General features: G+C 40.2%; 1 protein-coding gene across 1 annotated transcript; it reads left to right on the top strand.

Annotated features, from left to right (window-relative positions):
* The first annotated feature begins 837 nt into the window (after positions 1 to 837).
* adamts9 (ADAM metallopeptidase with thrombospondin type 1 motif, 9) lies at positions 838 to 25,142 on the top strand. Its single transcript, XM_055160657.1, has 39 exons — positions 838 to 1,284; positions 1,527 to 1,918; positions 2,488 to 2,650; positions 3,455 to 3,786; positions 4,541 to 4,624; positions 5,064 to 5,188; positions 5,606 to 5,646; positions 5,738 to 5,843; positions 7,343 to 7,489; positions 7,599 to 7,740; positions 7,884 to 7,988; positions 8,459 to 8,604; positions 8,791 to 8,972; positions 9,050 to 9,186; positions 9,355 to 9,472; positions 9,557 to 9,652; positions 10,007 to 10,173; positions 10,289 to 10,418; positions 10,739 to 10,865; positions 10,942 to 11,152; positions 11,230 to 11,394; positions 11,503 to 11,664; positions 12,292 to 12,411; positions 13,261 to 13,368; positions 13,444 to 13,611; positions 14,110 to 14,355; positions 14,442 to 14,603; positions 14,839 to 15,015; positions 17,819 to 17,989; positions 18,889 to 19,065; positions 19,977 to 20,147; positions 20,222 to 20,416; positions 20,857 to 20,989; positions 21,094 to 21,188; positions 21,389 to 21,483; positions 21,557 to 21,690; positions 22,362 to 22,453; positions 22,540 to 22,644; positions 23,368 to 25,142. The coding sequence occupies exons 1-39, from the start codon at positions 1,188 to 1,190 to the stop codon at positions 23,455 to 23,457; spliced, it is 5,814 nt and encodes a 1,937-aa protein (XP_055016632.1). The 5' UTR covers positions 838 to 1,187; the 3' UTR covers positions 23,458 to 25,142.

Below are 25,142 nucleotides of genomic sequence, written 5' to 3'. Positions count from 1 at the left end.
TCCTGAAAACTGTTAACAAGGAAAGAAAATATGTAATATAATGATGTATCGATAATTCCAATATTGCTGTATATTGCATTAAATAGTTGGTGATGCAAGGATGTTATAGCATTTCCTCAAGCGTTTTTCCTCTATTCCTATTCTGTTCTGTAACCTCCAAGGACATCCTCACCATCTTTTAAGATCTGTTGCCTTTGTCACCTCCTGTCATTTCTTATGTAAAACTACCTACACTGCTGTTTGTTAGGCTGTCCACTGCAGTGTAACTAAGCAGCATGTGTTGGCTGAGTATCAGAGGTGGGACCAAGTCATTTTGCAAGTCCCAAATAAGTCTCAAGTCTCTGACCTCAAGTCCGAGTCGAGTGAGTACAATAGCAATAAATCTAATCTAATCTAAATCTAATCTTTACGTTTATTAAATTACAGTTGGTTGATGGAGTTTTACATTAATCTGCAATGGCAACAGGCTCTATTGCCTTATGCTGATCATCACACAACTGGTGATTACAGTTAAGTGTACCAGAACAAGGCGGGTATTGCATTTGATTTTGCATAAATTTCATAACATTTAGGGCCAACAACAATAATGGAACAATTGCAAAACATCTGTGGCAGTGGTGGTAATTGTAATAACATTACTAGTAACTTTAGGGAGTGTACATGACTGTCCCAGAAGTGTAGTAATTGTTGTATAAGCACAATTTGTCTTGCACATGTTGCCTAAGTAAGGAAATCACTTGTTGAGTAAGTTTCCTTTGTACATCTATTAGCCTATAGCAGTCTGACTAACTATTTTAAATATGTGCTACTTTATTCCCTCGTAGTGGACATAAATGACCCCTTACCACAGTGACTAGCAGGAGGGGCTTGACTGTGGGACACTAAGTTGAGCGCGTAAGCCCGCCCCTCGCTGTGCAGAGCTGGTGCACAGGCAGCCGCAGAGACCATCGCAGGCGAACGCTGGAGCAGCCCACTTCTGTGTGCAGAATGCATGTTCACCAGGCTCTCCGTGGAGCGCTCACGTCCCGACCCTATGTTTCCGCGGCCACAAATAAGCTACTCAGGAGTCGAGGATAACCAAGTTGGATGTGGCAGACGGACAGAGGGCCGACAGCCCGGAGCGACCGGACCAAGAGCAGAACTTCACAGCAATACGGACTGTCGCTCTATTCTGAACGTGAACAATCATGCATGTGCTTCTCTGGGGTCTAGGGTTGCTACTATTCCCTGATGTATTGAATGTAGTCGCGTTACCGGAGAAACTGCTTTTAAATCAGAATACAGGTACAGTATGACGCCTTTGAACGCCCACGGTTACTTTCTTCTACTACTTTTCTTGCACCACCGCGGAGGGTTACGAATGAATGGATTTTGAATGCAGCCACAGCCATATAGTTTTTTCCCCCCAGAAAAAAGTTCACTGACAGGAGGAAATAGCTTTGCATCTTCCTATCTTTGAATGAATTGAATGTAAAAACCGCATGGAATCAATTAACACCTTTTTTTCTTAACTGTTTGCACTCTAGGAAAGGAGGACTCCAGTGTTTATGAAATTGTGACCCCTGTACGTGTGAATGAAGTCGGTGACAAGTTTCCAACAACTATGCATTTTAAGAGGAAAAGGCGAAGTTTGGACGAGAACACTGGCAGTGCGCCGGATCACTGGGCCTCACCAAATATTCACTACAGGATCCGTGCCTTTGGTCAGAGCTACCACTTGAACCTCACGCGAGATTCGGGATTTATCGCACCTCTGTACACTGTGACAGTACTAGGACTACACCGCAGAGAAAACAGTACGGCTTTTGCAACAGATGAGCAGGACGAGGAGGACACTGAGCTGCGGCACTGTTTCTACAAAGGATACGTAAATGCACGTTCTGAACACGCCGCGGCCATCAGTCTGTGCTCTGGATTGGTGAGTTTTTACGCACAACTTTATTTGCATCTTAACGTGTCATCAGTACTGTAGTAACATTTTAATAATATTTTAATTCTAGTTTAAAGCATTTTATCCTTATGAATTCTTAATTTCATCAGGATTTTACACGAAAGGTACTGTGAAGTTAAAGCTTATGAGAAGTTGTAGTTTAGAAAAGGCGCCTTCTCTCTCTCTTTGCACTGACTGCAGTTAGTAAATCAAAGTAGTGTTTGACCGGCGGAAGAATGCTCTTAGCTGCTCTCCTTCTTGACGACTTTAATGAACACTTTGCTCTGTATCTTACGTCCGTGCATCTCTGGAGTGAAGCCGGTGACGTCTTTACGCACGTTTTTGCAGCGGGATTATGACTAGACAGACGTCATAGCGCACAGAGCCAGCCTCCAGGCACTTGAGTTTAGGACCATACACAGGGTATTAGAAGAGAAGCATCACAATGGTTTATTAAATATGTCCAAATCTAAGATAGTGCAACACGACTGACTTGTGTGGTGGTGAATGGATAGAATGGATGATTGATAACAGCATATATTTTTATTTATATTCAGCTGGGCACTTTTAGGTCTCCAGAGGGGGAGTTTTTTGTGGAACCCCTACACAGCTACCAAGGAGAACACTATGAAGAGGAACACACAAAACCTCATATTGTTTATAAGAAGACCGCTTCCAAAAAAGATATATCTGAGGATAAATCCACATGTGACACAGCAGGTACTACAAAACACATGCTGCTTAGATAGCAAAAACTTTACTTATTGGGGAGCAGACTAATTAGTAGTTGTACATACTAAAAATAAGTATGGGAAATCTGAGACCAGCCAAATAGCATATTTATAATCTACCAGATGTAGAACGTGTATACCTGATATATCTTGATCGTATGGGATTGTGTAATAATGAGCAGGGCATCAGGTCCGTGCAGGATCTCCAGCTGTCACAGGAAAAGTCTTTGGGAAGTTCAGTCTTGTATCATCCCATCTCAGTTTACAGCTCCATGTCCTGTTGACTCTGGACTTCCTCTCACTCTTTGATAAGACCGTCATGCAGATGCACAGAGCCAAAGGGCACAAAGACACATTTCAATATTTAAATCTAAAGTGTATATTTCTTTTTGTGTCATATCTTTGGATATGTTTATTTAGTCATGATAGTGTAGATGAAAGGTAGTCCTCTAACCATTTGAACTGAGCATTCATGTACATCTTGAGTATTAAGATTACCTCTGACTAAAGTCTAAAGGTTAAGACAAAACTCTGGTCAAATCAGTCTCTTTTCTGTTTAGGTCTACTGCCTCTTTTAAGTCTGCCACTACAGTTTATTCTTGAATTTTATGGCTGGACGCCAGCTTTACCTAGCCTGAACTCTCCACACAATGCCCCCCATTTTTCAGACAATGAGAAGAGAATCAGAAAAAACTGTTCAAATATTGTAACATGTTTCCTATGGAAAATGCACTGTTCTGTTTGCTTTATAATATATGGTTACAAATGCTTCTGTTTTGGGTTCTTTTTGTAGGGCATAAACAAAGACATACAAGACACACACGAAGGAGAAGGCCGGCTGCTGGGGTGACCACTGCTGCGCCTGTGGTCACATCTAATATTCTCAGTGACATTGAGACATTGAATTCTGGACTAACCAGTGGAGCACTTTTTGCTTCGGAAAGCAGCAATTCTAGCAGTGCTAGACCCTCAAATGATAGCAGCGGTGACTCCGGACCTCACAGGAGATCAAAGCGTTTCCTCTCCTACCCGCGCTTTGTTGAAGTCATGCTGGTCGCCGACAGCAAAATGGTGGAGCACCATGGCAGCAATTTACAGCATTACATTCTAACACTGATGTCCATTGTAAGTTCTCACACTCAGCAAGTCTGTTTATGTGGTATTTTCTTCATCAGTCATTCAGGGCATATCAGGTCAGGAGATATTTGATTTTAGACTATTTACGCTCCAACATCTGCAAAACGTCAAACTGTCTTAGAAAGCAGAGCCTGTGTTATTCATAGGGGTTTAGAAAAATCAACACTAATGGATACTAAAACTAGTGTACTTCTACAGAAGTAGATACTAAACAATACTAAATACAATCACATAAATACACAAAATTGAACACTGTTTTTCAGCGTGATGAAAAAATATGACTGTTGCCCTAGCAATGAATGAAACTAGTGTTATTTTGTGATGAAATTTATATTTTATTATCCATTGTAGTCTGTTATCATTGTGGTATCCAAATCCGTGTCAAATTTTTTGCTTAGTATGAAAATCAAGTTTGAAATTTTAGTATCATAGCACTATTTTCATCCCAACTTGATGCTTTTAAATATAGAACACAATCCAGTTTCTCACTACGTTCCTGCTCCCAAATATTAACTTCCATTGTTGTCTGGGACCAGCAGCTCCCAATGAGAACTGAGATGACCTATATTTTGATCTTGGCCATGATTGTATTCTCAACGGGAGGTCACGGTCTTGTCAACATCATCCCCGAACACCGCTTTGTTATAGACAGAAAAACAAAAGTCCTTCAAGTGCATTGTATTATTGTTCATTTCTTTTTAGACTTTCACCAATGTTCACACTTTATCCATTTTAAATACAGGTGTCTTCAATCTACAAAGATCCCAGCATTGGAAATGTCATAAACATTGTGATTGTAAAGTTGGTCATTATTAACCATGAACAGGTAATTATAATAAGTAATACATAGGCCTGTCATGATAAAAACTATTTAGGGGGGGGACTTTTTCTTCGCGCTAGTGGGAAATTTTTGGTTATTTTTAGATACTATGATGACCTATCGAGGTTTGAACTATGAGCTTCTGTATCTCATTATAGATACAAACTACATGCATTCTGTTATTTCTTTATTGCAGTTGAATTTTTTTTTTTTTTTTACAATATTATACATTTAGAATTTGAAGAATTAGAACTATAAGTTTTTTGGGAAGTAATTCTGCTTTACAGTTTGATTTCAGTATTATCGTTTATCCTTTATATTTTCTTCAGCATTGTGTTCCCCTTCAAAATTTGTTATCGTGACAGGCCTAGTAATGCAGTTTATAGTCGAAGCTGTTTACGTATCACTGACAAACTCTCATTGTTTGCCGATTTTCTTATTTCAGGAGGGTCCAGTCATTTCTTTCAATGCACAGACCACTTTAAAAAACTTCTGTATTTGGCAGCAGAGTCAAAACATTCTAGATGACAACCATCATTCTCATCATGACACAGCCATCCTCATCACAAGGTGCAGGAATTTCATATGATTATTTTTATACACATTCATTTTTATTGAGTTTCTTGTATTAAAGGTCCTATATTACACAAAATAGATTCTTATGAGCTTTTAGCCATGTTATAATGCTATTACCTTCTCAAAAACAAAAGTTTTTGTTTCATTTACACATGTTTGAGTAACCCTGGTTTATTAGTCCATCTACATCTGCAAAGTTCAAAATGCTCTGTTCCACCTTGTGATGTCATGAAGCGGTAGTTTTCAACAGCCACCACTGATGAGGAAACAACATTATAACAGATCAGAAAATTGTGGAATATGGGTCCTTTAAACAAACTATCGTATCATTATTATTGTAACTAAAACGAGAAATTACTGCATCGTGTGATTCTGTTGTGCACTTGAACTTATTTTGTATCCTTTGTACAGACAAGACATCTGTCGAGCAAGAGATAAATGTGACACATTAGGTAAGTTCAATATATACACAATTTTTTTAATTCTAAATTATTGTGATGAATTATAAAAAATAACAATGGCAAATAATATTGTATATTTCAGGGCTTGCAGAACTGGGAACTGTGTGTGATCCATACAGGAGCTGCAGCATTAGTGAAGATAACGGACTCAGTACTGCGTTCACCATTGCTCATGAACTTGGCCATGTGTAAGTATTGAATGGTACAGTCAGGTGGTGTACGTTTATTGGTTTTAAAGGAGAACTATGTAATTTTTCTGGTCAGATCTCTGCATTTATTCAACTACAGGGGTAGTTGAGTAGAAGAATAGAATTGAAGTTTAATGCCATACTGTGGAACATTACTGGCAAAGTAATGTCTTTAGTGACAAACATGGTTGCAGACCCTCCATCAGAAAAGTTACATAGTGCACCTTTAAAGAGCAAAGTCTTAGTATGGCATCTTTTTTAATTGAGACCACATGTGCTCAACTTATTTACTTCATGCCTTTTTGACAAATCCTGTGTTCCGATCATTTAAAGCAGACCTATAATGCAAAATCGACTTTTTAAAGCTTTTAACCATGTATAGTTTGTTTCCCTTAAGTTATATTTGGAGTGATTTGTGCATGTTTGAGGAATCTTTAATTGCTTATTTTCAATATCTGCAGCCATCCATATGAGATGCCAACTATTTGTTTTGATGACATTTACAGTGACATTGACTTGGTGCTTTTGTTAAGTAATTTTAGGTGAATATTGTAATTTAAAATGCACAAATTATAACATAATGATGATCATAGAATATGGCTATATAGCAGACACAAACACAATTGATCTTCTCTGAGCATTTAAATTGTTTCAGTCCCTACCAGTGACCTGGTATTTTATTTTTTAAGGGATAGAATATGAAATAAAAGTATCTGGCTGTGTTTTTTTTTTTCTTTTTTCTTTTTGCACTGCATAATATTTATAGTGGAGGGTCTGCCACCTGCTTGTCTCTATGGAAATAACATTGCTTTGTGTAGAATATTCCCCAGTATAGATTAAACCTATCAAGCAGGTTACAGCTCTACACTACATTACGATTCATATCTGTGGAGAGTTGCCCCCATTCACAGAAGGAATTATTGTATTTTTGAGCAACACCCGCAATGAATAAATGCTAGATGGATATGTTTAATGTCATACCAGGGAACATTCCAAAGCAAATCTTCATGAAGACAAGTAGGTAGTCGGCCCTCCACCAGTAAAGTTGCGCAGTGCATCTTTAAGCTGGATAATATATGACATTTTCAACAAATTTTTATTTGAAAGTTTGCTTGTGTCGGGAGGGGGAGTGGGCTCTGTGACTAAGTCTGTGCAAAGTCCTGAGCAGGGCTGTGCTTGTGGTGTTAGCTGACCACACTGGAGACTGTTACAGCCGTCATCTGCAGAAAATACTCTTTCTGACCTCAACAAAAGAGAGGATTGTTAAACTGTGAATTAGGCAGTGACAGCTTGAGCCACACAGCTTAGTGTCATATGGTACCTGTGCAGTGGGTCACTCAGTCTAGCACCAGCCAAGAGCCTGAGCACCTATTGGAGATTTATGAGACTGCATACGCAGTCAACTGCTTAAAAGTTACACAACTGTGAAGTGCATGTCTTAAGTAAAAGGTTTACTTGTGTAACTGCCATCTCTTTGGGTCCTGTTTTTTGTCTTCCAGGTTCAACATGCCACACGATGACAGCAACAAGTGCAAGGAGGATGGAGTGAAAGTACAGCAGCATGTGATGGCTCCCACTCTGAACTATAATACAAATCCCTGGATGTGGTCCAAATGCAGTAGGAAATTCATCACAGAATTCCTGGAGTGAGTTTCATAGACATTAGGCATAAATAGAATAATCACTGTTTGTAACCTTTTAGGGTTTTCTGTATTTGTGCCTCTTTGTCTTTAATCTCTTTTCTTTTCTAAATAGCACAGGATATGGTGAATGTTTACTTGACGAGCCAGTTTCTAGGCCCTACAGTCTTTCACAACAATTGCCTGGACGGGTATACAGTGTCAATAAACAATGTGAATTGATATTCGGCCCAGGAACACAGGTGTGCCCTTATATGGTGAGTGCTCTCTCCAAACACATTTCTTCAGTGGTTCCGTTTTAACACACTTGACGTAGCTAAAATGCTGTGTAATGAATGAACCATGTATTAATGCTTACTCTCATTAGTCAAATCATATACTGTACATGTTAATTGTTTAGACCCAGTGTCGCCGTCTGTGGTGCACCAGCCCAGAGGGGGCCCAGAGGGGCTGCAGGACCCAGCACATGCCCTGGGCTGATGGCACTGACTGTGCTCCTGGAAAGGTAAATCTGGCATTAATTTACATGTAACGAAGGATGTCTATATCTTACATTCAATGATTTAATTCATAATTTTAGGTCATTATAAATTGAAATGTGAAATGTACATTACAATGGTGAAATTGTGGTCAAATAGTAAAACTTTGGTGGCCATTCAAGAACTCTCAAAAACATTTTCATTTTATTCATGCTGCCATTGCCGTTTCTTTCCTAGTGATCAGTTGTAAGTTATTTATATTATGTGTGAAATATTATTATGTTCGGACAATGATTAAAGAGCTGCATGCATGGAATGCAATAATGTGTTTTTGTTTAATGTTATGTCCTTTCCACATTATAGCGTTCTACCTGTGGTCACAGTTGCGTGAACATTATTTCATCTGTGTTTTGTCTTGTTGGTCTCTGCTATTCTTTCTTGTATTGTTTATTCAACTAAATCTCACGTCACGTATTCATTTAAACTCTTTTTGTAGCACTGTAAGCATGGCCTGTGCATAGCCAAAGAGCAGGATGTCACCCCTGTGGAGGGAGCGTGGGGTGTGTGGAGTCCTTTTGGAACGTGTTCGCGCACATGTGGAGGAGGTATCAAGGTGGCTGCTCGGGAATGCAACAGACCAGTGTGAGCACTTCTTTTCTATTGTCTTTGATCTGAGCTTGTTCCTAAAAAACATCACTTGTAATCTGATATGAAGAACTGTGAAGTGACTTATTTTGTGTTATAGTGCTTTTGTAGATGACATTTTACCTTCCTACAGGCACGATAGACAGTTTTACAGACTCATGTGTGCACATTGTTTCTATTCAGGCCCAGAAATGGTGGAATGTACTGTGTGGGCCGTCGGATGAAGTTTCGCTCGTGTAACTCAGAGCCATGCTCCAGGCAGAAGAAGGACTTCAGGGAGGAGCAGTGTGCTGACTTTGATGGCCGTCATTTTAACATCAACGGACTACCTCAAAATGTTCGCTGGGTTCCCAAGTACAGCGGAAGTGAGGCTTTTGTGTTGTGACAGAAAGAACAATAGCATATAGACAGTTCCTTGATAGTCTGCCATCTATTGTTTCAGTTCTGATGAAGGATCGCTGTAAGCTCTTCTGCAGGGTGGCCGGCAGCACCGCTTACTACCAGCTCAGGGACAGAGTTACAGATGGCACAACATGTGGGCCAGACACCAATGACATCTGTGTGCAGGGCTTGTGCAGGGTAAGACCCTTTCTATTCATGTGGCTGTGTTTCTATTTTTATTTTCCTATAAACAAATGAGGTACCAACTGTTACTTGTCAGACAATATCAGAACATTTAAACTTAAACTTAAATTAAATATTTTGAAATAGAATGTAATTTCTGTGTTTTGTTTTTAATTCATAAAGCAAGCAGGCTGTGACCATGTCCTTAACTCCAAAGCCAGGAGAGACAAGTGTGGCGTGTGTGGAGGAGACAATTCTTCATGCAAACCTATAGCGGGCACCTTCAACATTGTCCGCTATGGTATGTTACATACCTCAATGGGAATTACTATGGATATTGTATGATGTATAATCTCATGGGTCTTTTTAAACCCTTCCTTCACAGGATATAATGAAGTGGTGCGCATACCTGTTGGTGCTACAAATATAGATATTCGGCAGCACAGCTACTCAGGAAAACCAGAGGATGACAATTACCTTGGTAAGCCCAATATGCCAGTTTATAAAGCAAGGCCCATTTTGTTAGTATCTTGTTGCTATGAGCATGCTGGTATATGATAGGCCTCTGGGACCATCTCATCAAGGCTGACAGATGTGTGTGCTTTATGTGATTTTGCATAATGTGTTTGTTTGTTGAGGATGAACAAAATAATCTTTGTTGTTCTCTTTCTGTTGGCTCACATAATATAGTTGTAATCCAAGGGAACTGACGAATGCACATTGCTGTTTTGTAGTTCTATAAATCTAAAATAGTATGATGATTAAATTGTAATTGTAACCATGTTTTATACTAAATAGTCTAAGTGGAATTGTGTTATTTGTTATCTCACTGCAGCCATATCAAATACTCATGGGGAATTCCTTCTTAATGGCGAGTTTGTGGTCAGCATGTTCAAAAGGGAAATCAAAGTTGGAAATGCTATCCTTGAGTATAGTGGCTCTGACCATATCATTGAAAGGATCAACTGTACTGAGCGTATTGAAGATGAGATTATTGTCCAGGTATGACCTCATCTTCATCTGGTTTGCAGAAAAATGTCTTACAGCTTTAATTGATAACTATACTTGAGTCTAAATGTCTACAGAATATGTGTGTAAAGGGCCTGTATTTTCCCAGGTGTTGTCAGTGGGAAATCTTTACAACCCAGATGTCAGGTACTCTTTTAACATTCCCATAGAGGACAGACCACAGCACTTCTTCTGGGATGCTTATGGGCCTTGGCAGGAGTGCAGCCGTCCATGCCAAGGTGAGTAGGAGGTAAAACACACTGGCAAAGAGAGGTGAGAACTGTAAGGAAGCCACAAACGAAAGGTTGCAAACATTAATGGGATAACTGCTCTACAGTTTGTCTTTTATATGTGTATGCTTGAAGGGGAACCATTTGGATAGTTCAATTTGGAATAAACTCATATTTACCAAGTTTTTGTTCTGTGCTATGTTTATTTCAGTATCATGTAGATTTTATAGAATGTAAATTTTATAGTTTAATTATTCTTGACATTCTATAATGTAAAATTATATTTTATCTTTATTGCTTATAATTGTTCCTTGGATTTTTTTCTACAGGTGAACGAAAGCGAAAGATTGTGTGTAGCAGAGAATCTGACAGAGTTGTGGTGTCAGACCAGAGGTGTCATGGTACACCCAGGCCAGCTGTCGTCACGGAGACCTGCAACACTGACTGTGAACTCAGGTTTGTGATGTTAACAAGTCTTTCATAGCACAAGTGTGTGCCCATTTACCCATACCCACATATAACTGTAACACAGGTGGTATATCGCCCGTAAAAGTGAGTGCTCTGCTCAGTGCGGCCCAGGATATCGTACCCTGGAAATATACTGTGCCAAAATAAATCATGCTGATAGTAAGACTCAAAAGGTTGATGACCGTTACTGTAGCAACGTTCATAAACCAGATGACAAGGAAAGCTGCCATGGCGACTGCAGCCCAGGAGGCTGGGAGTACTCGCCCTGGTCAGAGGTGAGAATGAACAGTACATGAAAGCTGACTTTTGAATGTGTGTATCTGCTCTGTGTTTACTCATGTGTGTTTTGTAGTGCTCCAAGAGCTGTGGTGGAGGCACCCGCCATCGAGGGGCAGTGTGCAGAAAGGCAGCAGAAACTGGGGGCGATGAAAGCATGTGTAGCCAAAGGGACAAGCTTACCGTCCAATCCTGCAATGAATTCCTATGTCCTCTGTGGAAAAGTGGGGACTGGTCTGAGGTGACTGTACATTGCTTTTTGTGAAGATATTTGAAATGTTTTTAGGACTTAGTTTAAGTAAAAGTTATTTCTAGCTTCTCTTGAGTTTGCTGTGTTTGAATGTTGTAGTGTCTGGTTACATGTGGAAAAGGCTACAAACACAGACAGATTTGGTGTCAGTTTGGTGAAGCTCGACTGGACGACCTCCACTGTGGTTCAGCCAAACCAGAGTCAGTTCAGACGTGCCTACAGCAGGAGTGTGCCTCTTGGCAGGTTGGACCCTGGGGACAGGTCAGTTCAGTTTCATTCTTTCTATGTTGTGTAATTTGGCAAGACATTTCAGATGAATTAATCTGCTCTATAACTGCTGTGACTACAGCCCTCACACTGTATGACGGCAATATGAATTTAACATACTGCAGTGGCCTTCAAAAGCTCTATGTAACTGTAATCCATTATAAGCAGCTATGCAGGTTTATTGTAAATCATTACACTGCTTAAACTAATTTTACTTGTTTGGTAATAACATAAGATTTATGTTACAACAATATATTAACTGTATGTGTGTATGTGTCCAGTAAAATATTAAAAAATGTTAGCCAAAAGCCTTATGCAGAGCCAGAACATTCCAGGATGGGCAGATACAAGGATACATTTGAAGCCATTAAATGAAGCATAGTCAAATAGTAGTTGAAGTTGCCACCACACCGATTTGACCTTGTTTTATTGGAGGCAGTGAGGCAGAAGAGAAATGGGGAGGGTCCAATGACTTGGCAGTGCAGAAATTATTTGGCTCCTGATGGGGCTAATTTACTCGTTTTCTTCTGTGTAGTGTTTGTAGTCATTCCGATGGATGCCTTTCTTGTCTTTTTCTCATACTCCCACACCACTGTTCCTTTTTTCTCTCTTTGAACTCAGTGCACTACCTCATGTGGGCCAGGTTACCAGATGCGAGCAGTCAAGTGTGTTGTGGGCTCTTTTGGTGCTGTGATGGACGACACTGAATGTAATGCTGCTACCCGTCCCACTGACACCCAGGTAAAAAAGACCATTTTGACACACTGCAAGTTCAGCTCAGATTTTCATCAGATCACTGCCTTATTTTGTGTAAGTGTGATAATGCATTTGAGACAGATTGTGGTCATGCCAGAGTAAAAGCAGGTCTGAATTCTAGCCTCTGGCCAAGTGGAGCCTATGGCCCCACCTCACTGTGATTTCAACCAGCCAGACATGAACTGGGCCACTGGACCAGCCTTTCCCATCACTAGAGCCATTACACAACATCAGAAGAGATTATATGTGATATAGAGTGGAGGAATAGGGGAATAGGACGCATGATGAATTAGCTTTAAATGTTCAATTTTTGGATGTGGTTTCCATTCCCCACATGTACATAGAGCATAAGTGACTTCCTTAAAAAGGCTCAGTGTGGAATGTGGAGCCTGCTCACTGCCTGTCCAACTCGATTATGGGCCTTACCTCTGGAGAGAGGGGTCAGAGGGCAGCAGAGGGCACAAAGACAAAAGTGAAAGGGCAGAAGGTGAGCAACATGCGGTTGATGGGGGCGGAGTTTACCACAGCAGAGCATTGGCATTGGAGGCCCAAATACCACTCCACTATGACCTGTTATGACAGGGATCAGGGCTTTATGCTGAGTGGCTTACTACCACAATCCATAGTTTGAACTGACAGCCGACTTATTTCTTGTTGTTTTGGTAACGTGGGTGGGGTGTGAGGATGATGGGAAACACTGTGGTTAAGCACAGTGCTTAGAAAATAAACTTTTTCTTTCTCAAGGTATCTCATCTAACATATTTTTAATATGGTCTCATGTGGTTTGTGCTATCAAATAGCTTCTTACTGGATGATGTATGTTGTTTTTAACAGGACTGTGAAGTGGCCCAATGTCCAAGCAGCCAGCCTGTTCCCCCGGGGACGAAAGTGCCCTCTCACCCGAGCCATAAAACTCAGTGGAGATATGGCTCCTGGACACAGGTTTGTGTTTTATCAGTATCAGTATTTCTGATCCAATATGTTGCTTTTCAGCTAATTTTATTTTCTCCGGTACAGTGCAGTGCCAGCTGTGGAAAAGGGAGTCGTATGCGATATGTAAGTTGCCGTGACAATCAAGGTGCTGTTGCAGACGAGCAAGCATGTGCCCACCTCCCAAAACCCTCAGCAAGAGAAGTGTGCTCTGTGGTGGCTTGTGGACAGTGGAAAGTATTGGAGTGGTCAACAGTAAGTAGTTAACAAACTCATCAACTTACTACTGTGTTGAAAAATTATACTTCACATATCCATATAGCTTTACAGTGCAGGGCCAGATACATGGCTATAATATGAGCTGGAATCCCAGTTGCACTCATTGTGTCAGAGAGTAACAAGTGTGCTGTAAGTGCTGTAGGAGGTGCACACAGAATGGGCTGCAGAGGGGCTGGAGTGAGGGGCTGGAGTGAGGGGCAGAGCTTTGTTTACAGATGGTTCTCATCAGAGCCCTGTGATACAGTGCAGTCTGACTGCTCGCTGGTCACTGCACACCCCCGCACATACAAACATGTTCACCCTCACACTTGCACACCAGGCCAAAGGCGCAAAGGCAAAGCCGCTCCCTAAGGAAAAATGTTTATCCACAAGTGCAAACTGATTCTGGTCCTGTGCATTGGTCTGAAGAACACTTAAACCATGACTCAAAAGGCAAGGGGTTACTGACCTGTATTTACATTTTCTGTGTTTCAGTGCTCTGTGACTTGTGGCCAGGGAAAGACAACACGACAAGTGCTTTGTGTCAATTTCAATGAGCAGGAAGTGGATGCCAGTGAGTGTGACCTGGACGATCGTCCAAACACTCAGCAGGACTGTGCTATGTCTCAGTGTCCTCGCTCCAGCGAGCCTCGTCTGACCCCAGCCTCACCCAATAGCAGCGTGAGGAACAGCCTTCCACACAACCAGGCCCACCAGTGGAGGACAGGACCCTGGGGCGCGGTGAGCTTTATTCTATCTGCAGTACATGCTATAAGAAGTTACAGTCTCAACATATTTAACTTTGTTTAATGTGTGTCTGACCATAGTGCTCCAGCACTTGTGCAGGGGGCTTTCAGCGACGAGTGGTGGTGTGCCAGGATGAAAACGGTTACCCTGCCAACCACTGTGAGGAGCGCAGTAGGCCTGATGAGCAGCGCTCCTGTGAGGCAGGTCCATGTCCGCAGTGGATCTACGGCGACTGGGGAGAGGTACCGCCAAAACACTTTTATACTGTTTATACTGACAAAATGTGCGATGTGTAATTGTAAAGTAGTAGGAGTATTAATATCTCTCTTTTAATTTAGATCTGGATTTTATAGAATAAAATGAATAAATGGTCACTTGAAATACAAAGTATTATTTTTAAAAACACATGTATTTTTCTTTGTACCCAAAAATATGAAAGCAGTTGACTCAAAGGCACTTGTCAACATGTGTTTGCAGTGCACCAAACCTTGTGGAGGTGGCATTAAGACAAGACTTGTGGTTTGTCAGCGTCCAAATGGCGAGCGCTTCAATGACCTGAGCTGTGAGATCCATGACAAGCCCCCGGACCGGGAGCAGTGCAATACTCAGCCGTGCCCCTCAGGCCCCCACTGGAGCACAGACCCCTGGAGCTCGGTACGCTCATAAAACAAACATCACTTCTGCTTCTCTTCCAATTCTTCACCTTAACCCTCTTTTCCTGCCCCACTCTGGGATCTGAAACTTCCATAAGATATTTGCCTCTGCTGAAAAAATGTTCATGTGGTTACTACATACAAAGTAGTCCACATAGGACAGCCTGAGCCTTTCAGTTTTTCTCTAAAATCAGGATCCCTTTGTACACAATCATAGTTTTGTAAAATATAATTTTCCAATATAATTTATTACAGTTATTGTAAATAGCAATAAATTATTTTTTATTCTTTAGCTTATCCACTCCACAAATCCATTTATATATCGCAAATGAATATTTGGTACATCAGGAATAATTTGCAGTAGAGAGAACCTTTCGTATTTTAGCCAAAGAAAGGCCCATATTTAGAATCATGACACATTTTCTCAAAATACACCTTAAATATTTGTGCCATTACAAACATATCTGAAAGCACATGCAATTTATTGGAAATGGTACTGATATTATTTTTGAAGCACTTATGATTCCAAAGACCAATCCAGATACACATTGTATCGTAGTACAAACGTCTTAAATAATAACTGTACCAAGAATCCAAATGCAACCATGTTGGTGTAAAAGAGACTGGTTCAGCGTACATTCACCTTAATAATTTTGTATGTATGCATTGAATTGTTCCAAAGGTGCTAAACATGTGTATATTTATAATATTTAAGGTTGCGTTTGCTCCATATAGTCTGTACATGGTTTAGATAAAATTGCTATATACGCAGAAATACCTCACATTTATCTCAAGTCGCCATTACGCCAGTATTTTAACATGACACGCAAGGGAAGTAATACTAGTGAAATATAATTTTATGACAAAACATGTTTGATTAATAGGCAATTCATATTGAGATTCTTATGTTTTATATAAGCAATATGTGTTTTAAAATGGCTCCATAATGAAAACCCTGTTGGCTTTTTAAGCCTGACCTTCATGAGAACTGTGTAGTTGTCAAATAGTGAAGGTGACCACAGGGGAAGTTACACATGCTTTGTTTGTGGAGCTCTTACTCTGAGCCAACATTATGTCTACCTCAGTGTCTGATATGACTGCCCCCCACTGCACCGCCCTCTCCCTGCCCTGGAGAGAGAGCTGCTGTCTTAGATGGATTGAAACATGGATTGTTAGGGCTGCCTTGCACTGCTCTTGCATAGTTCCACTCTATGTTTCGTCTTCCTTCTCATGTTGACTACCTTTGAGGCCAGTTAAACCTCATATGGTATCTGTGGTGGGGGCAGTCTGTGTCTACAGCCCACCCGGCTGATTCCTCTTGGTCATAAATGTCTTTGCTGACATTACACCTTATTTTAAGGGCCTGTTAAATCAGCAGTGAGTGCCTTTTACTGTGCTCATTTACTAAAGACAACTACTGTACATAATGGGTCCCATGTGTGATTACAGGCAAGCAACCTTTAGAGCTGTATGCTACGAAGGTCAATGTAAAAATGTTACATTTATTTGTTCTTTTATTTTGGTGCTCCAGAGTTTACAGCTCTAACGCCAAATCAACAGGTTCTGATAAGTATATATTGTATTTTCTTTTTCACAAATGGCAGTATTAGTTTCTGTTCAAGATTTTGTATATTTATGTAATTATTACATGTATTTATTGTTTTATTACAATGTATTGTCAGTATTTAATTTCATATGGATATGTTTGACTGTGTTTATTTTGAGAAAAAAACCAACAACTTTTAATTAAAAAGAAGTCGAGGTACTATCAACGGCTTTCTTTCCTTTTTTGACTATTTTGTCACATACATTAACTGGCCCACTTCATGGGAAATGATTCACATAAACTTTGCTTTACATGTTTTACTGCAAACTTGTCTAATTACTACTCATATTTTCTACTCTCCCTTACTCACAGTACATTCTATTGCCTCTAAGGCAAATTTAGTTTGAGCTCAGGTTGATCTCAGAGTCATCATCTGCTTAATTATTATATTCATTCAATCTCAAAGCTAACACATGTATTTTACTGGGAGGAATGGCGAAACATGCGAGTCTATGAAGCTGTCCGCCCCTCTGGCCCCTGGTCTAATCCTGACTGGACCAGTGGACCAGTGAGAGTGACTTCAGTGAAGAGCAGGACACTGTAGTGATGTATAGTGGGTCAAAGGTTATGTTTGATTAGGGGAGGCCTCCTGTGCCCATTCTCTACTTCAGCATCAGTTGACTTCTGGGAAATCCCTGAGGTCCCATGTAAAGAAAATAAAAACATCAAAGCAGCTAAAATGTGAATATTACCAGAAGAAGGTGTCAGCATTTCTTACAGACAATTAAATTAATATAAGTTCCAGATTCAAATGTTGAAATTAGACCCATGCACCATAATTGTAAAATATTGAAATAAAACAATATACTGTTTAATATGCATTTACTTCATCATCGCCCTCATCAATGAACTCACCCTGAATGAGGTGAGAGTTCATAGCCAGTATTAAGGCTTACTCAATGAGAGAGCACCACTCACTGGGCCCCGCACTCATTCAACTCTGGCCTGTCAGTCTCTATCCATCCCACATGCAACACCCCCTTGATTATCCAAGCACAACACAACTGCTCAGCCTGTCACCATGTGTTAATGTCTCACAAGCAACTCGGAAGTGAATCACAACACTGCCGGGTGAGCCTCCCCTTTTGATTGGACATTACAAAGGCAAAGCTATTAGAACATCTCCCTAAACATCAAATAGTGAACGTGTCATATGTAAGCTTATCAAAATTATAACCTGTATTCTTTTATTCTGTAGTGTTCTGCATCCTGTGGAAGAGGTTATAAGTACCGTAAGGTGAATTGTGTGACAGGATCGGGGCGTGGTGTCCCAGATCAGAACTGTCTGCACCTCTCTGCAAAGCCCAGCAGGCAGAGGCGCTGCCGAGGAGGACAGTGCCCCAAGTGGACGACCGGGGACTGGGAGGAGGTATGTCCTGACCGCTGAAAGATCTGTTTTGCCCTATACACCACCTCCATGTAGCTTTGTGAGGAGATGACTAAACCTGCATGAAAGAGTAATGCATTTCCTCCCAGTGCTGAGCCTTTAACATATGATGACGTGGTTTGCTGACTGCCAAAACAAGGTGTTAGGGTTGATTGAAGTGATGTAGAGTGGATTCAGTATAAACCTGACATTAACACCAGCCAGTGCAAAATCCATTTTAGTCCCAATGTTTATATTTCTTTCTGTCCCTTTCATCTTACTCTTTCCCCTTAATCCTACTCAAGTAAAGGACCAGGCTGTACATGTTATCCAAAACTTCTTGTCTGGAGTACTTGTGACGCCAGAGGCATCACAGACGATACGCACATGGAAAGCTCTTTGTGTTTTTTTCTTCATTTTCTTTCCTAGTATCACCCAACCTTCATTCTTCACATTCACTCCAATGCTCTCAGGTCCAAGCATGTGTCCTCCATATGACAGAATTGATCTGAGTCAGCCCAGGACAGCTGTTGGCTGGACTGAGGCCAAGAGGAAATAGTGGTCTGCATGTGGCGGCTGGTCAGTGCAGGACTGTTACCTGTGGTACATTTCAATCACATACTATAACATAAGAGTGTATTCTATACACTTGCTGTATATGTGCAAGAATGGCATGAGTCATTAAACCCAGACTGTGAATGAAAGAAAAAACACTCTAGGTATTACATGAACATATACTGTAATAAGATCTTTCACATCAGTAGAATTTTCAATGATGCAGGTTAAAAAAATCCTTGTCACTTCAGAAAGACTTGCATACATTTTATTGTTTCACTTCAACAGAAAACAATAAAACAAAATAAAAAAGTGTTAGTAGTAATCCTTACCTATTCCACCCCCAGTGTTCAGTGACATGTGGTGATGGCGTTCAACGGCGGGAGGTCTTTTGCCAGACTGGAGAGCGGCACAGCACTGTGGAGACTGACTGTGCCCCACGCACCAGACCTGCCTCCAGCCAGAGCTGCCGTGTGGCAGACTGCCCCTCACACTACCGCTGGAGAGAGGGCCAGTGGCACACAGTAAGTTCCATCTAACACTCTGTGAAGAGGCAGCCTTCCCTCTGCTGCGTCACATCTGAGTGAGAGAGTGAGGGAGAGTGAGAGAGTGAGTGGGGTTAGAGAAAGGAGGCCACAGGAGGGGTGGAGAGCTGCAGCTCTACCCCTAGGGAACTCCCATCAGATGGGTTTACTTTTACACAGATTTAGGAAACACTGATGAATTTGGTGGATTGGTGTAATTTCTCTTATCTAGCTATACCAATAAGAAATAAAAAGCATTACTTTCTTATCCGTGTATAGTTTATATTGTACGATCGGGGCCACTCCACAACAACTTCAGAGCACAGAATCGTTCATTCAATTCAATCAAGTATTTTAATTTATACTGTAAATAAACTAAGGTAACAATATTTGAACATTTTTAAGATCCTAAATTATAGTGATTCAAGACTGCATTCCTGTTGTGAGTTATGCTTTTTTTCTCTAGGCTCGGGGCTATAAATTCTTATTTAGAGTGGGGAATATAAGAAGGAAGCATGTAGCAGCAGCAGCTGCCGCAGAAGACTCGTCTTCATGGACTGAATGTGGGTCATGGAACAGCATGATATGTCTTCTTTAAGGAGGCTCTCATTAGTGCAGAAAGTTTGTGGAGGTCCCTGCCCAAGTGGTCCCATTAACAGCAGGATGTTATTATGACAGTTCAACTAGTCTTTTTTCACTGCACTGGTTGGGAGAACAGTCATATGTTCACTATTATTGTGTGGTGTATTTCATAGTTGTTTCTGTTTGTGGGTACTGGTGTTGTTTTTCATAGAATCACTGGATGTTAGTTTAATAATACAGTCAGTGTCAGTGTATGTGTGCACAGCCCCTGATCATGTGACCCTGAGATATTGCATTAATGCGTACTGTATGTGTCTTGTTGACTCTAGTGCAGTAAGTCTTGTGGATCAGGCCATCGGCACAGGGCCCTACAGTGTGTGGACTATAAGGAGCAGGAGGTGCATGAAATGTACTGTGTCAACCAAATCAAACCACCACACATAGAGAGCTGCAACACTCACGCCTGTGAGTACATCTGGATCACGGGGGACTGGTCTGAGGTGCGTGACAGGACTCTTCTCTCATCAGACAGACCTCAATGAGCCTCTTATATTCATTGTCATTTACGCTGCAGTGCTCCGTGAGTTGTGGGCAGGGCTACCGCCATCGCCTGGTCTCCTGTAGTGAGGTACATATGGACAATGACAACTATGAGTACAGCCATCAGTCTCTGTCCAGCTGCCCGGGCACTCCTCCAGAGACATACATGACCTGCAGCCCAGGCCCATGTACAGAAGCACAGGAATGGAGGGTTGGCAGCTGGGGACATGTAAGTGCCTCAAACCTGTTTCTTTTTTATCAAATTAAAACTGTAAAACAAATGAGTGGTGGTACTCTGGATAATAATGATCAAGTGTCCAGGAGACAATGGACGACATTCATTTGATAATCACAAAAATGTTAAATAGACTGTAGCAAATGAATGTGCATTGTATTTTGTATTGACACAGCACATCATTCAATGTCACAGTACTGTGATTAATCTTACAGCATGTAAGAAATGTGGAAAACAACAGCAAATGTGTACATTTTTCTAAATGTATTCAGTGCATACACTGACATTTATGTGACATGTGGTCAGTGAATGGCACAAGATCAAACCAATCCAGAGGGCAATAGCTGTTCAAACATGAACACCCTATTCTCATACATGATGATGAGAAACGTGGTTAAAATAGCATGTCATTAGTATGTTTTGATGGCGTGCAGTGCTCAGTGAGCTGTGGAGTCGGTGTTATGGAGAGGACGGTGCAGTGTGTGGCAGCAGATGGGCAGGAAGGCCATAGGTGCTCACCAGATGTCATGCCAGACTCTAGAAAACCCTGCAGAAATCATCAGACATGTGAGTGCAGACATATCAAATACCACTGTTTAAGGAGGAGTCCACTTCACTTTTTACTGGTAGTACATTTGTATTTACTTAATTATATTTTCTTTTGTGTTTAGGTCATTTACCTCTGAGCTGCCTGGACATCAGGAGCCTCAATGGACCACTCCCTGACAATGAGCATGTCCTCAACATTCAAGGAAAAGCACTCAAGGTTTAACATTTAAGCTATTTATACTTAAGTTTTTCCTATCAAATTACACATGATAAAACAAAACAGGTGTAGTTTGTGTTTCATCTCATCCCATTTGACTTTGGTTTGACACTTTCTTACTTTTTTGATAAATTTTATTAGCTTTCCACTCTGTTTGACTCTTCACCTCTCACCCCTCTCCTCTCCCTACTATGTCTTAGGTCTACTGTGCAGGAATGCAGACAGAGATGCCTCAGGAGTATATCACCCTGACAACGGGTGAAGGGGAGAATTTCTCTGAGATCTTTGGCTTTAGGTAAATGAAGATATACAAGTTAACATAGCCCTTTGAGTATAATAATAATGGTTGCTGTATGTTTGCTTTCTAGACTCAATGACCCAACCCTGTGCCCAGTGAACAGCTCAAACAGAGAAGACTGTGATTGTCGTAAAGACTACAAGGCTGCTGGAATCACCACCTTCGCCAAAGTCCGCCTTGATATAAGCACCATGAACATTATCAGTGAGTTTCTGATACATGCTTAGACATTTTGAGACAAAACTTACCAAATTATCCTGGAAATGAAATAATTATTTAGTAATTTAATTACACTATTTTGTAATCTATGTTCTAATGTTGTTTCCTCATCACAAACATACTCAGAGTTGCATTTTGTGTCATTTACACATATTTAACACAAATTCTGCATATTTAGGTTGAGCTCTTCTCTCAAACAGAAAACACTCTGTTCCACCTTGTGATGTGGTAATACAGGAAGTGCTCCACTGCATTTATAAACTTCATATAAACATCACTACATGAAATCACAAGGCGAAACAGAGTATTTTGAGCTTTGGAGATGAAGGCAGACTAATAATAAATGTTTACTCAAACATGTGTGAACGAAACAAAACACAATTCCAGGTAAGTTTTAAATGAGGTAACAACATGATTTAAATCTCACAAGAGTACATTTTTCATAATATACTACCTTTAATTATGAATCCTTGGAGACACTTATAGAACAAGTTGGACTGCTTGTTAATTCTAAACATTCTTATGAGACAAAATATGTAACTATTTATTTAAAATACATTTCAAACATTTCATAGAAGGATATGTATTATAATGACGTGCAAATTCATACATTCCTGTTCAATTTAACATGCAATGTTTTTTTTCTTATGCTTCAGCAACTGACTGGCAGTTTGCTTTTACCCGAGAAGGACAGAAAATCCCATTTGCTACAGCTGGCGACTGCTTCAGTGCCAGCCGGTGTGCAAAGGTGGGACTACATCAAGTATAGTAAGGAGGCTGCCATTTGTGTGTATAGCAACTGATTAATATGTTTCTCTTTGTCCTTTATTTCAGGGACAATTCCGGCTTAACCTCTCAGGAACTGGTTTTAAAGTGGCAGATGACACCTCATGGATCACCCACGGCAACTATGCAGTGGCTGATATACACAAGGCACAGGTAAACCTTATACACACAGACTGAGATTATGATTTTGTAAAAAGACAAAAACATATATAGTTATTTATATATATATATATATATATTTTTTTTTTACCTCAGGGTGAAATACAACTCTCTCGTCATGAAAATGCATTACTTTTTTAAGCTCATAATTGAGAGAGGGATAGAGAACACTGACTACCTCTCTGTTTACATTGCCATAATTTACTCTACAATAATAACATTTGATCCAGATTAGAGAGCACCAATCCTACTTTTTCAGTTCCAGTACTGATCCCAATTCTACAGCTTTAAGGATCTGCTGACACCTGATATACAGCATCTGGAAACTGTATTTTTTTCCTTTAAACAAAAATAATCCAAATTTGTTAAGACAAAGCTGATCCAAATGTGTTAAGTAGCTGCAATTTTCTCTCAAGTAATTGTAGAACAACATTGAATAAATAAATGTTCAAAGATGATGAGACTTTCTGGAGACTTTCTAGTTTTATTACATCAGTTAATTTATATGCTCAACCAGGATGTCACCTGAACTGATATTTGGAAGCCATTATCTAATCCAGTAAAATTTTCAGTATTGGCGCTAATATCATTATTAGTTAGTGTAATGGTCATGTGATGGGCCCTCAGTATTGTATTGGTGCATCCCCAATCCAGATGTAGTATTTTTCACCACTGTGTATTTCTTGCACTCCTCTCACAATGCTGTTTTGTCCACAGGATGGCAGCAGAGTGTCAGGAATCTGTGGAGGCTACTGTGGCAAATGTACTCCGTCTGCAGTCTCCAGTCTGCCTGTGGCTGTAGCATAGACGTATCACACTGGTAGGCCAATGCGTGGAAACGCCCATAAACGCACACCATATGTTACCAAGTGGTACCTATTTTCCTAAGTCTAAAAGGAAGCCTGTGCTGTTGTAAGGATTTGTCACCATATTAGCACATACTTCAGTTTCCTTTGAGCCTTATTAAGTTTTATTTACAAAGATGTCTTCTCCTTTTGCTCCTCCACAGCCCGTCCATCACATTACCTCTTTGTTTATAGTGTAAATACAATCATGTATACATCTGTACATAGTAGGAAATGTCATTATTTATTGTGTTGTAATATTTTGTATTGTATTGTGTCATTCCAAACTATTTTTTATATATTTAAATAGCATTTAAAACTCGTTTCCTCTTCAAAATGCTATAGATACTGTAATGTGGGTTTTCAGGCTTTCAGTGCATGGGTCAGTCCTTATTTAAACATTATGAAAACACAAGTACACAACAAGTACATATAACTAAAATATGGCTGACTGTCTCATCTGAAATTATATTACACTTAAAGGTGCACTAACTTTTCTGGTAGAGGGCCTGCCAGTTGCTTGTCTCCATGGAGCACATTGCCTGCAATGTTCAAAAGTATGGCATTAAATTGGTGAATTGGTGACCCCACTCACAGTAAGAATGAATGTTTCTAAAGGTATTTTTGAACAATAAAAACACCCATCATTGAATACATGCATCTTATATATGTTTAATATCATATTGTGGAACATTACAGGCAAAGTAAAAGCAGCCTGAAAAGCTACGCAGTGCACCTTTAAATACCATTTGTAAAAACATTGTTAAGCCCATGTCCAGATACAGCAAGTACTGTAGTAGTGTGCCTCTCAATGTTTACATTTATACCGTCCATTGTGTACAATAACCAGAGTCAGGGCAGTAGACAAGGGTGGACAAAGGAGTCTGTTGTCCCGGCCTCAGGGTTTTAGGGGCCCAGAATTGGACCCTCTTCCTATTAATTTATATTAGAGAGGGACCCATGTGAGGCTTCTTGCCCCGGGCCCCCAAATTTCTGTCGACAGGCCTGACCAGAGTAAATGTCAGGACCATTTGCATATTACTAAAGTCATGGCAAGCCTAGCATTCAGTGTGGCACCTGTGGTAATAATGATTGATATGTGCACTGTTGTCTATTTTTTCAGTGTTTTTTTTTTTTTTTTTTCAGTTGATTGACACAACATCAGGGTACGTTTATTTAGTGTATTTTTAATTGTATTCTTTGTAAAGATTTGTTTGAATGAACCACAAAGCCATATAAACCTGAATGCCTTTACTTACACGGTGCTATTTTTCTACACTTACATTAGCTGCGTCAATCTACAACATGTATAGCAGCCAAAGGGAATTCTTTTTAACTTTGAGATTATTTATGAAAACTCCAGCAGTTTGTCAAAATCAAATTTACTTCTCAGGGCTTGTATGATAATGAAGGGACATTTGGTTTTGATGTTAACTGTATTGTACATTGTAATGTCATATGTACTGTATTACTAAACCACATGTGCTATTTTATAATTATTTATTTCACTTTTCTTGTGAATGTACATAGTCCGTATGCAGTAACGACAGAGAATGCAAATTTCTTTTTAAAAATGATCTGTCCTTTTTATGAATTTATGTACAATGTATGTGATTAGGTGCCATATAAAGCATGACATGTTTGCAA

Source organism: Boleophthalmus pectinirostris, unplaced genomic scaffold (genome assembly GCF_026225935.1).
Source record: "Boleophthalmus pectinirostris isolate CB_2022bp ecotype Guang Dong unplaced genomic scaffold, ASM2622593v1 HiC_scaffold_3, whole genome shotgun sequence".
NCBI lineage: Eukaryota > Metazoa > Chordata > Actinopteri > Gobiiformes > Gobiidae > Boleophthalmus > Boleophthalmus pectinirostris.
This window is presented reverse-complemented; position numbering and strand designations above follow the sequence as displayed.

What these genes read in the sequence shown, in the direction of transcription:
- adamts9 (XM_055160657.1), top strand. Translation starts at nt 1,188, where the DNA reads ATGCATGTGCTTCTCTGGGGTCTAGGGTTGCTACTATTCCCTGATGTA. An exon ending in TTCTAACACTGATGTCCATT is followed by an intron (nt 3,787 to 4,540) that starts GTAAGTTCTCAC and finishes TTTTAAATACAG; the next exon opens with GTGTCTTCAATCTACAAAGA. An exon ending in GGACAGGACCCTGGGGCGCG is followed by an intron (nt 14,356 to 14,441) that starts GTGAGCTTTATT and finishes GTCTGACCATAG; the next exon opens with TGCTCCAGCACTTGTGCAGG.